The 12422-nt window shown below is 44.6% G+C and overlaps 1 protein-coding gene across 2 annotated transcripts in view; it reads left to right on the top strand.

Moving 5' to 3' along the window:
- KHDRBS3 (KH domain containing, RNA binding, signal transduction associated 3) overlaps window positions 1-12422 on the top strand; it is a 196786-nt gene that overhangs the window by 86235 nt on the left and 98129 nt on the right. For both annotated transcript variants that reach the window (XR_001482677.1, XM_015417270.1), the window contains exon 3: window positions 3935-4051. Coding sequence is in view for 1 of the 2 variants with exons in the window: in XM_015417270.1 (XP_015272756.1) it covers window positions 3935-4051 (117 nt within the window). In the remaining variant the exon portion in view is untranslated. The remainder of the gene's footprint in view (window positions 1-3934; window positions 4052-12422) is intronic.

The raw sequence follows: 12422 nt of genomic DNA, 5'->3' as shown, positions 1-12422 counted from the left end.
CCTTATGTTTCCAGCCACTGTAGGTACATCCCCAGAGGAATACTGTCCGTGAGCATGATAGCTCATTTAGTTATCCAAGCAAATAGCCACTGATTTTGGATCTTCTTCATCCTTCTCAAAACCCATCTAAATCCACAACTGGCCGTCATCTAGTCCTGTGGCAGTGAATTCCACAAGTTACCGTATTTTTCGGACCATAAGACGCACCTGACCTTAGGACGCACCTAGTTTTTAAAGGAGGAAAACAGGGAAAAAAATATTCTGAACCTTTGGTCCATAAGACGCACTCACTTTTCCTCCCACTTTTTTTGGAAGAAAAAGTGAGTCTTATGGTCCAAAAAAATACGGTAATTATGTCTTGTGTTAACAAGCGTCTCTCTTTGTCTGTCCTGAAATAGTTTAATAGGGTTACCCCAAGTTCTAGCGTTAGGTCAGATAAATCTCACTGTCTTGACAATTCTTAACTATTAACCTCTTGTCATATCCCCTCCCTATAATTATCTCTCCCTCTCCCCCCAAAAAGACTGTGAACTCTTAAGCATCAGACTTTTTGTCGCAGGGTAGATATTCCAGCTCCTTGATTATTCTGGCTGCTATTTTCTGTGCCTTTCCCAGTGCTGTGATATTTTGCAGAGATGAGGCTGCCAGTACAGCATACAGTGTTCCGTATCTATCTGTTTGGTGCATTTCAAATGTGGTCACACTATAGATTAAATTTTCAATAATATGATACTGGACACCTCATTTTCAGTGCTTTTCTTCACCCAAGATGAATTTGATTTTTTTTTTTTTTGCTGCTGCTGCTGCTACACACTGAGATGGTGTTTTCATGTCCACCACAACCAATAAAATCTCTTCCCTAGATAATCTCAGCCAGTTCAGTTGAAATAATAAATAAGGAGATAGGGTCCTGCTCATCCCATGCATTACTTCAAACAGGCTTACCTTTAGCCTGGTCACCAAGTTTGGGAGAGATTCTTCCGGAAGTCCTTTGTAGTCCACTTTGGCTTTTAACATCCCGAACTGGCATATTTTTGCATCTCACCATTCATCCCTGATGGAAAATTTTGGTTCTCATGATCCCCGTACAGACCTTGGGAGAATCACGGCTTGTTTCCCTCATTATGGAAACAGTTTGTTCCAGTTTAGTGACTTAAATCATTTGTATCTCCCTTTCTACCAAACAGACTTGCAAATCAGCTCTTGGCGACAAGTGGAGAAGTTTTTGTCAATAAAAGTGAAGAAATAAGGACAAGAAGCGAGTTTATTGGCCACCAAAGGCTTGGTCATAACAGTTTTCAGCTGGTTCCTAAAAGAGTAGTATAGATGCCTAGTAGATATGTCATTGTATTCCAAAGTGTGGTTGCCATTTTTATTCAAGCCATTTTCAGTAATCTAGCAAATTAAGAGGGAAAAAGAGCCAGAGATCAAGAAAGCCAGCAAAATTAGTAGCTTGTATCTCTACACTTTTCCACTATGTAGATGAACCTCCTGAATTCACGCTGCCAATCAGAGGACAATTAAACAGGATGTAGAGAAAAAAGTCAATAACCTTGTTGAGCCTGTGGGCATTTTGGGAATTTTGAGAACAGGTAGTACCACACCGAAATGATTTCCATTGAGTGGGTGGGACCAGTACAAAATGGCTACCATATTGGAGTAAATGCAATCACAGAACACTGAAATGCTCCACAGAATGTGACAGAAGTAATTGTTGTTTCCAGTTGGGTGTTCCCTGTAGATCCAGAGGTGATCACCATAGGCCTTTTTGAATCCTCTTTTACTCCACTTTGTTGGGGTAAAGCCAGAACAGGCTCCTTGCTTTAGTGAAGAGGTTCTTTGGAGGAGAAATAAGTGGACACCAGGAAGCATATCGCTGGGCACCATATTGGGGATCCATGATGAAGGCAATAAATGGGCAGTTTGATAATGAAAGGTAGATAGTGGATGGATGGATTGAGTAGCTCAAGAAGACACATTTATCCTCCCCAAAGAAGACCTCTTGAAACAGAAGGGGTGTTCTCAAGGAGTCCAAGGCTAAACCCCATGGGTTCCCATGTCATGATGTACACAAGTAGCCAAACCTTTATATAGTTTTATTTAATATTTTTCAGGATAAATGTTTAATCTACAGGCAACACAGCACTGTAAAATCATGCTGCAAGGAAAAAGAAAAGAAAACTGGCTTAACTAACAACGTTTCCATGATCTGCATTAGATGGCACAAAGGCCATAGCTTAGGCATCCTCTGTGTTGCTGTCTGTTGCGATATGAGCACATCATAGTCCAGGCCTTTAGTCCATCAGAATCGAAGCAAGACTTTTTTTCTCCAGGCTCTTAGCTCAATTGTAGGTGTTTTTTAGCCAAGTAGCATCAGGTGATGATGACACCCAATCAGGACACATTCTTACTGGAACCCTCTAGAAAGTGACCTCATCACTCTTGATCCTCCCCCCCCCCGCCCCAATCCTGTAAGCTACAGTTTCTCATGAGAAGCTAATTACTACATTTCCAGCTCTGGCCTTGAAGATAAGGGCTTTGTAGGCAGTGAGACCCAATTAGCAACACCTGCAAGATGAAACCAGTCCGTCACTCGCTATTCACATTAATCCTTGAGACATCTGCTAGGCTACTGTGAGGAACAGGTAGGTGGGTTACATCCACCATGGCTTGATTTTGATACTTCGGATCAATTTTTTGTAGAAATGGGGCCAGACTTTTTAAGTTAGGGCTAGCCTGGGCCAGAATTCTTACTAGGAAACCTATCTTGGAAGTTAAAAAGGGTGTTGGCCCTGTTTAGCACTTGGATGGGAGACCATCAAGGAAGTCTAGGGTTGCTGCACAGAGGCAGGCAATGGCAAGCCATCTCTGAACATAAGAACATAAGAGACACCAATGTTGGATCAGGCGAAAGGCCCATCCAGTCCAACCCTCTGTCACACAGTGGCCAAGAATACCAGGTGCCCTCAGGAGGTCCACCAGTGGGGCCAGGACATTAGAAGCCCTCCCACTGTTGCCCCCCCCCAAGCACCAAGAAGACAGAGCATCACTTGCCCCAGAGCCCCTACCTATACCTTGTGGCTAATAGCCACGGATGGACCTCTGCTCCATTTGCTTATCTAATTCCCTTTCGCAGCTTTCCATGCTTGTAGCCGCCACCACTTCCTGTGGCAGTGAATTCCATGTGTTAATCACTCTTTGGGTGAAGAAGTACTTCCTTTTATCCGTTCTGCTCGTCTCTTGCCTTGAAAAACCCTACAGGACCACCATAAATCAGCTGTGACTTGAAAGCCTGAAAAATAAGAGTTCCAACATTTTAAGTAAGGTTCTAATTTTTATGTTTTTGTTCAGACCTATTCCAATTTGAATAGGACTCATTTTGGCATCGTTGCTCCCTCCTCATGGAACATAACTGCTGCCACTCCCTTTCCCTGGCCCAGATTTACCCACTAAGCAGAGCTCCCAGGAGGATCTCCATTAAGCCCTAGATGCCCCCCCCCCATGTATAGCAGCATCCATGTTGCCTCCCATGTATAACCAGTAATGTAAGAGTGTCATTTGAGAAGACGTTTAAGTCTTTGACTTGTTGATATGTATGTCTGTTGTGCAAATTGTGACGCTTATGCGTAAGTTATCTACTTTTTGTTGGTTGGAACTATGGTTTAAATGGTCTTCCATGGTTCAGCTTTTGAATCCAGATCTAGGTATGGCTAAATAAGGGAACGGTGTTAACTTTTTTGTGCATTTCTCTCCTCCATTCCAATGGCTATAAAATCTACAATCCACTTCTTTGTTTTGCAGAAACAGCCAAGTGCTGTTTTCAGCAACAATTTTCATACCTGGCAAGACTCTAAAGTCACTCTGCAGCTCGTCTGTGCTATGGATAGGGGTTTTTTTTTAAACTGCTTTTTTTGTCACTTATTTTGTCTTTCAGTTCAACTTTGTGGGGAAACTTTTAGGCCCGCGCGGCAATTCTCTGAAGCGCCTGCAGGAAGAGACATTGACAAAAATGTCAATATTGGGAAAAGGATCCATGAGGGACAAGGCAAAGGTAAAATTGCTAGCTGAAGATCATTAGTTTGCACTGTTCTGCTTTGTGTGCCTTTCTTGGCTGTTCCTAGTGTGGTTTGGGGAGACTGAAAGCAAACACAAATCAAGATATATATATATATATATACAGCCCTGTTCGCCTTCAGTGTTCTGCATGCGTACTGCTTCACCTCCCATCATGTATCCTTGTCTTTAATGCTAATCCCTAGTGGCATGCTTTCCTTATGGCTGTAGGCTGCCGTGTTACCGGGTGGAAACGAATGCAATGGTAGACGCTTGGGCTGCCACCAGTGTTCCCTCTAAGCTGAGTTAGTGTGAGCTAGCTCATAGCTTTTTAGCCTCCGGCTCACACATTTTCGCCTTAGCTCAGGAAGGAGGGCTCCAGAGCAAATTGATTTATGCAGCAGCCCAATGGCTCGCTCACAACTTTAATGCCAGTAGCTCACAAAGCAGAATTTTTGCTCACAAGACTCCACAGCTTAGAGGGAGCCTTGGCTGCCACCCCAAGCAACAGCCCCTGTGTCTCTTCCTCCCTGCTCCTTCTCCCTTTATAATGTGTGACGTGACTCCACTGCACTGTTAGTTTTCCCACCCAGTTACATTTCAACGTCAGCCGGTGGTGAATTGCACTCTTCAGCAAGGGTTACCTTGGGAGCTCGGTATTGCTAGGCATCCCCAGGGCAGACTGTCAGAGGAGATGGGGAGCTCTTTGCCACAGTGTCCATGTGGTAAAAGAGTCCTTTCTATTTCAGCCAACGAAGTAGGAAGGCAGGTGACTCTCTTTGTGAATGGGGAGCTGAAAGCACTACTGCAAGTGGCGGTGTGTGGGTGTGTAAGTTGTGGCAGGTTGCTTCCCAGTTGCAGCAGGCCTATGAATTAATGCCCTCCCAAATGTCCTATCGAAATAGCAGGAGGTCATAGCTCCTCTGTATACTGCCTTAGTCAGGCCGCACCTGGAGTACTGTGTGTAGTTCTGGAGGCCTCACTTCAAAAAGGATGTGGGCAAAATCAAGAGGGTGCAGAAGAGAGCGACAAGGATGATCAGGGGTCTGGAGACCGAGCCCTATGAGGAAAGGCTGTGAGGGCCTTGGGAATGTTTAGTTTGGAGAAGAGGAGACTGAGGGGGGACAGCTCTTTTTGAATATTTGAAAGGCTGTCATTTGGAGGAGGGAAAGGAGCTGTTCCAGTTGGCAGCAGAGGATAGGACCTGAAGCAATGGGTTTGAATCACATGCAGGAAGGTATCGGCTGGATATTAGGAAACACTTTTTCAGGGTCAGAGTGGCTCAAAGGTGGAATCAGCTGCCTAGGGAGGTGATGAGCTCCCCTTCACTGGCAGCTTTCAAGAAGAGGCTGGACGGGTATTTTTCAGAGATGCTTTAGGCTGGTCTTGCACTGGGCAGGGGGTTGGACTAGATGGGGTGTGTATGGCCCCTTCCGATTCTGTGATTCTATTGTTAACAGCTTTGCTCAGGTCCTGCAAACTGGGTCCTGGCTTCCTTTATAGAATCAATCCATCTCCTGTTGAGTCTTCATCTTTTCCCTAGCATTATTGTCTTTTCCATTGAGTCCTGTCTTCTCATAATGTGACCAAAGTGCAGTAGCCTTTTTTAGTTTCACATTATAGCAAGTTTTTAGTTTCTCAGTAGCCGTTTTTAGTTTCTCATTATAGGCAAGTATTGTGCTATCCACTGTGCTAACCACTGATAGTCATGAGAATTAGTTTTCTGGTACTACCTTCCCACATTTCACTTGTCAACACAGAAGGCAGCCCAGTGTACTTGTGAAACTACGGGGAATTTCACATTACCCAGTTTCACCCGGTTTCAAGCCGGCAATCATCCATTTTGAAGTGAACCGGTACAGGGCTGCCATTTCACACAGGGCTTGCCCCTACCGGAAATGAACCGGATCAGAAGCGGTTTGGCATTTCAGACTTGCACCGCTTTGTTTTCCCGCCGTTTCCCCCCCCGCGCGGGTGATCGATTTTTTAAAACGTTCGATCTATAGCGCTATAGCAGTATAACAAAACACTCAATGCATTCCAATGGTATTGATATAATGCTATTCCGTTATACCGCTATAGTGCTATAACGCTATAAATCGAACGTTCAAAAAAAAAACAGCTGGAGATCGCCCGCACGGGCGAAAAAAGGTGGGGAAGAAAGCGTATCGGAACCGGGAGAGGGCACAGGAGACCACTTGGAAGCGTTTGTGTATGAAATGGCAAATAGATTCCGGAAGGGAACCGGTTCTCAAACGGGTTCTGTCTGAAATGACAGACCAGAACCCGTTTGAGAACTGGTTCCGTTCTGGAATCTATCGCCTGTCTGAAATTCCCCTACATTTCTGCATATACTGATTCTGTTCCTGTTCCTCTTTCTGTAATGCCGATTTACTATGCAGTAGCCTGTTGACCTTGCCTTCTAAAGCAGATGTGCTCCTAAAAGGACTATAATAGTTTCCTTCATGTTTATTCTCACAGTGGACATGATTTCTCTTAGTAGTCTAAAATAATAAAGCCTTTGGTTTAAGAAGAACATTAAAACATTACATGTCCATCTGTGCTCTGAAATACATGTAAACCATAAGTTAAGACTGCCACCTTCACCTCTGTGTCACGTGAGCAGTACAGGCAGTTGTTTAGTCTGACATTTTTGCTCCTTGACAACCTCGGCTCTGAGCCCTTATAAAGTTGCATGCAGGTGTGTGAATTTCTTTTTCTGCCCCTCTACACAGAAGTATGATAACACCACAGTATTTCTGCACAACAAGATTAAAAGGAATTCCTTCCAAATTCCAAATTAGCCCCTTGTTTGCTAAGGAATAGCTTTATTAATTTTGGAAGGTTTTAACGTTATGCTGCGAGTTTATGTTATGCTATGCTAAGGTCTTACATTATGCTATGAGTCATTCTTCAATTCCTCACCCCTCCCCACAAAAAGAAAACTAAATGCAGTGGTTGGGGGGAAATCCCTTACTCAGTTTCTCACTCTCCTGGGATCCCTGTCCCCAGATAACCCACTATCTTCCCGTAGATCATGCTGTCTTTCCATATCCAGTGGAGGAAAGATCACCAGATTTATTTAGGGAAGACATTCCAAGAATGTATATGTCAAAATGCACGCACTGGTAACTTGCTGTTACATGTGCATTTTATAAATGGGAAGTTCAAAACCTCATCACTTATTAATGTGGAATAGGTTTTTACCAAACCATTAAGTACCAGGCTCCTGGAATATTTATGAATCTTTGACCAATGTAAACCAGAAAAACAAAACAGTATAAAAGCTAAAGGCAGGTTCCTGGGTATGCCAAAAAGATCAAGGTGTAAGCGCAAAGTGAATCGTTAAAAGCTTGTTCAGAGTAAGGATTGGGTTTTCAATGCTGGCCAGATTATACAGCTCTTCAAATGACCTGTGCTACATTTTATAATGACTGGGTAAGTTGCCTTGATCTTGTGGTCAATAGAGGTTTCAGGTGTTTTAATGGAACAGAAAGATCTGCCCTCTACACAGCCACTTCTGCAACGATGTGATCTTGATAGCTGGTTGCTTAACAAGTAGTTGCACTGGAACTTGTGTGTCTTGGAGAATAGAGGAAAATCAGCCCCTTTGCCAAAGGCAGAGTCAAGTCACATGAGTTAAAAAAAAAGCTGCTGATAGGATAAAAAAGCAAATTTACTTAAAACATTTATCTTCTAATCACATTATTTATAATACTATGCACGTTCACTGCTGAAGATGAGCCCAGCCCAATCACTCAAAAAATTAGCTCAAGAATGTCAGCATCTGTGCAGCATTCAGAAAACACCCTGAAAATCTCCAGCTGGAAAAGCAGAAGAGTCATTTTCTAGGCCAAGTGCAAGAAAATGTGGGTGTGTCTTTGGTAAATGGAGGATAACTGGAATGTTATGTTGGTATGGGGGGGGGGGGTTTCCTGGTTTATTCTCTCTGTTTGGGGTCATCTGGCTACCAGATTCCAGCCTTTCCAGAACTCTGTGCTGTGAGTGTGCCCCGATACCCCATGATTTATTTTTTAGGACTAGGAACATGCGGATGGACCAAGCTGCCTTGAACCGCTTGTTTTAATAGATGTTTTAATAAATAAGTGGCAATGTGAAAATGTGGATGACTTTATTCCAAGCATTCGGCTTTGGAATGACGGGGGGCAAGCCCTTGCTGCTGTTTCATGTAGACCTTTTATCTCCCTAAAATTTCAGAAGTTATCGCCTTTCTTTCTCTGTCTTACACAGCCTCCAAGTTCAGATACAGTTCCCTTCCGAACAAACTAGCACAAACTGTAGTGGAACCGTGGTTTCCTTGCTTTAGTTTAAGCCGGCTTCCTGTGAACTGAAGTCACCTTTAAATTCATGTGAATCTGAAGCCGTGTCAGCTGAACAAGCTGGCAATTGTAGCAGGAAACAAAAATATGGTACCAGGTGGCTGGTTCTGGTAGCTTTCCCCACCCCATGATGGCCTCAAGGGGATGGTGGATGGTGTTATGCTGCTTAGGTCCCCAGGCTTGGTTTAATGGCATGTTGTTTTTACCTTGATAAAGGTGGTTTTTTTTAATTGTAACTGTCTCCAGCAGGGCTCAGAGGTGGCATAACCACCTACATAAATAGCAGTAGAAAGTAGAGGGATGGACAGAACTGTGTTAAGAGTAGTTTGGTGCTGTGGTTAAGTGCACGGACTCTAATCTGGGAAAAGCGGGTTTGATTCCCCACTCCTCCCCTTGCACCTGCTGGATGACCTTCGGCAAGCCATAGTTCTGATAAGAGCTGTTCTCTCAAGGACAGTTCTGGAAAGAGCTCTCTCAGCCCCACCTCCCTCACAGGGTGTCTGTTGTGAGGAGGGGAAGGGAAAGGAGTTTGTAAGCCACTCTGAGATTCTGAGTGAAGGGCGGGGTGTAAATCCAATCTCCTCCTCCTCTTCTTCATTGGCAGATCTTCTCTCTCCCTTCTTAAAGCTGTTCTTGAAAAAAGAGCAGTTTCTGTCAGAGCTCTCTCAGCCCCCCCTCCCTCCCAGGGTGTCTGTTGTGAGGAGGGGAAGGGAAAGGAGTTCGTAAGCCGCTCTGAGACACCTTTGGGTAGTGAAGGGTGGGGTATAAATCCCATCTCTTCTTCTTCATCTTCTTCTTCTTCCTAATGTGCTAGTTCCGTAGGATCCAAGCAGGTGTGACTGTACTGCTTATCCTGGAACTGGTTAAGCTGACTCTGTTACTGCCGCTCTTCAGTGCCCTTGTAAGTGGCGTTGAACTAGGGTTTGGGGGCTTCCCTCCGCTGCAGATCAGCTGACAGGCGGGGGAAACACCTCCTCTAAACAGGGACGTTACCCGGAAGTGACATCATCGTGTCGGGGGCGCTCTGGTATTTGAGCAAACCTCTATGATTTTGAGGGTGAAAAACCATGGAGTCTCACCCAAATACCAGAGTGTCCCATGCGCAACGTCTCCATGTGATGACGTCACTTCCAGGTGAAGGCATCACGCCCCCCGACACCCCCCGCCCCAGAACACCTCCGAAATCCCCCCGCCGGAGGAACAAGGAGACCCGGCAACCCCAAGTTAAACGCTTTTGAACACATTGACTTGAATGGTCATAGAAGGGCATCATTCCAGGTAGGGTGGCACTGATGATAACTGTCGTGTTTTCTACAGTGTCATTGGTTGTACTTATAGCACTTATACTTGGGACAAGTAAGTTAAACTTGGTTAAAGCCATGTGACCAGAGACCAACCACTATGAATGTATTGGGACAGAGCTGAATGCTTAGTACTGGGGGGGGGGGTCCACCCATTTACCTCATAACTTTCTCAGAGGGTTTGCAAGGCCCTGGAACAGGAGTCCCCAAACTTTTTTGAGCCTGCAGGCATCTTTGGAATTTTAACACCCATGCCTCAGGGAGGTGGAGCCAACCACTAAACAGTCAGGGAGTGCAGTCTTGCAGAACTCTATTGACATCTCTTTAAAGAAAGATACTGTTCTAAAATACTTACATACACCCAATTGTGCTGTGGTGGCAGATGTGATTTTTTTTTAACTGTACAGATCTCTAGCGGACAGTTAAAAGCCCTTCTGGGCATGAGTTTCATCTGGCCCCACCCAATTCCTTAAAAAAAGAAAATATATTTGGTGGGGTGTTGATGGGGAGCAATGCTCCCTCTAAGCTGTGGAGTCTTGTGAGCAAAGAACCTACTTCGTGAGCGACTGGCATTAAAGTTGTGAGTGAGCAATTTGGCTGCTGCATAAATTCATTTGCTTTTGAGCCACCCTTTCTGAGCTAAGACAAAAATATGTGAGCCGGAGGCTGAAAACTTGTAGCTCACACTAACTCAGCTTAGAGGGAGCACTGGTGGGGACCATGTTGAAGACCCCTTGCCCTAAAGGTAAATGTGACAGTTAAATTTTGCTCTAGCAGACAAGGGTAAAACAGAAGATGAATGAACAACGGAGGTAACTGAACCTGCTAGAGACTAACTGCACCTTGTGGTATAGGACAACTTGAGGATCAGTGGCACTGAACCTAGACTAAAGCGGATATAGGGCTCTTTTTGTAGCAGGAACTCCTTTGCATATTAGGCCACACACCCCTGATGTAGCCAATCCTCCAAGAGCTTACAGAGCTCTTCTTACAGGGGCTACCGTAAGCTCTTGGAGGATCGGCTACATTAGGGGTGTGTCGCCTAATATGCAAAGGAGTTCCTGCTACAAAAAGAGCCCTCTGTGCAGTGGCTTTAACCGCAGATGATACATGTAAATACAAGCACAGCATTTGCACGTCATGGCAATAGAAATTGTAGCCCCCAAGCCTGACTTTAACAGATGGCTGTGAAGGGTTAGAGCAAGTGAACACTGGACGCCGCACATGTATGCTTACTCAAGGGACAGAAATCAGAATTCTGTTCTGAAAATCTGGCTTAATATAGTTGGAATATGTTGTGCAAATCTGTATATATTTTCTATAACCCTGCAAGTAGTCATGGGCAGACGTTTTGCCCTGTAGGCTTATTTGAAGTTTGGCTCAGTTCCCCACTCTAGCTTCTAAGATTTGAGCAGTTCATGCTGTATTGCACTGCCTTGAGGGCTAGAAGCTTTTTTTTTTTAAAAAAGAAAAGAAATGCAAGTGCAAATTATCTGGGTGGTTGAGTTCTGCCCTTACATGGTTCAGTTGCTTAGCTGTGCCACCTGTGCAGCCTCATGAGTGCCACTGATTTCCATTGCGGGAGGGCATTAGGTATATAATCACATTATAGAATCATAGAATGTTAGAGTTGGAAGGGACCTTGCAGGTCATCTAGTCCAACCCCCTGCACTCTGCAGGAGCATAGCCGAAAGATAGCCCTACATACCTACAGCATACCCGGAAGATGGTCGTCCAGCCTCCGCTTGAAAACGTCCAGTGAAGGAGCATCCACCACCTCCCGAGGCAGACTGTTCCACTGCTCAACCACTCTTACAGTTAGGAAGTTTCTCCTGATATTTAGCCAGTCATGACTCCCTTGTAATTTCCACCCATTAGATCTAGTCTTGCAATCCGGAGCAAGAGAGAATAGATCCGCTCCATCTTCTACATGACAGCCCTTCAAATATTTGAAGACTGCAATCATGTCCCCTCTAAGCCTTCTCTTTCCCAGGCTAAACAGACCCAACTCTTTCAGCCTTTCCTCATAAGACTTGGGTTCCAACCCTCTCACCATCCTGGTTGCCCTCTTCTCGACACGCTCGAGCTTAACCGTTCGCATAATTAGGGAATGAGACTGTCCGAAGGCTCTTGATCCTGTTAAACCCTACTTTTATAATAACATAATAGACAATACATTCCCAAAAATGTGCAGAGAGATAGAGTTAACATCTAATACTGCTCTGCGACTGGGGCCTCCTCAGTCTTCCTGAAGGTGCTGGATGCTCCCGTCCAGTTTATTTGCTCGACTGTCTCCAAACTGGTGTAATATTATCAATGTTGGGGTTTGTTTTGACATCCTGGGGTGCTGCTCATAAGTCATCTTGTCTTGGACCTTGCGGGATTGTTCACTGGAGTATCTCTTTTTTCCCGGTGCTTTGTTTAGCCTTAAATTATTCAGTGGATCGGAGCTTGTACAGCATCCCAGGGGAGATTATTATAGTCTAACGGACCTCACCGTTAAGACGGATTTGGTGATAGCTGGCTTAGCGTTCTCCATTTTAAATTTCGTTCTTGCAAAACCCTACCTTTCCCCCCGCCCTTGGACCTCCTTTAAATTACTCCTAAGTAAATCATTATTCTTGTCTTTCTAAAGCCAACTTTCATTACTTGCAGCTGAGAAAACCTGCTGCTAAAACTCTCAGTTGCAGATCTTTTTCAGTTTTATGCCACGAATTAGCAGGGGGGG

This window comes from Gekko japonicus, unplaced genomic scaffold, assembly GCF_001447785.1.
Source record: "Gekko japonicus isolate JY-2015 unplaced genomic scaffold, Gekko_japonicus_V1.1 scaffold1678, whole genome shotgun sequence".
Taxonomy (NCBI): domain Eukaryota; kingdom Metazoa; phylum Chordata; class Lepidosauria; order Squamata; family Gekkonidae; genus Gekko; species Gekko japonicus.
Note: the sequence above shows the minus strand (reverse complement) of the source record. Positions and strands in the feature narration are given on the sequence as shown.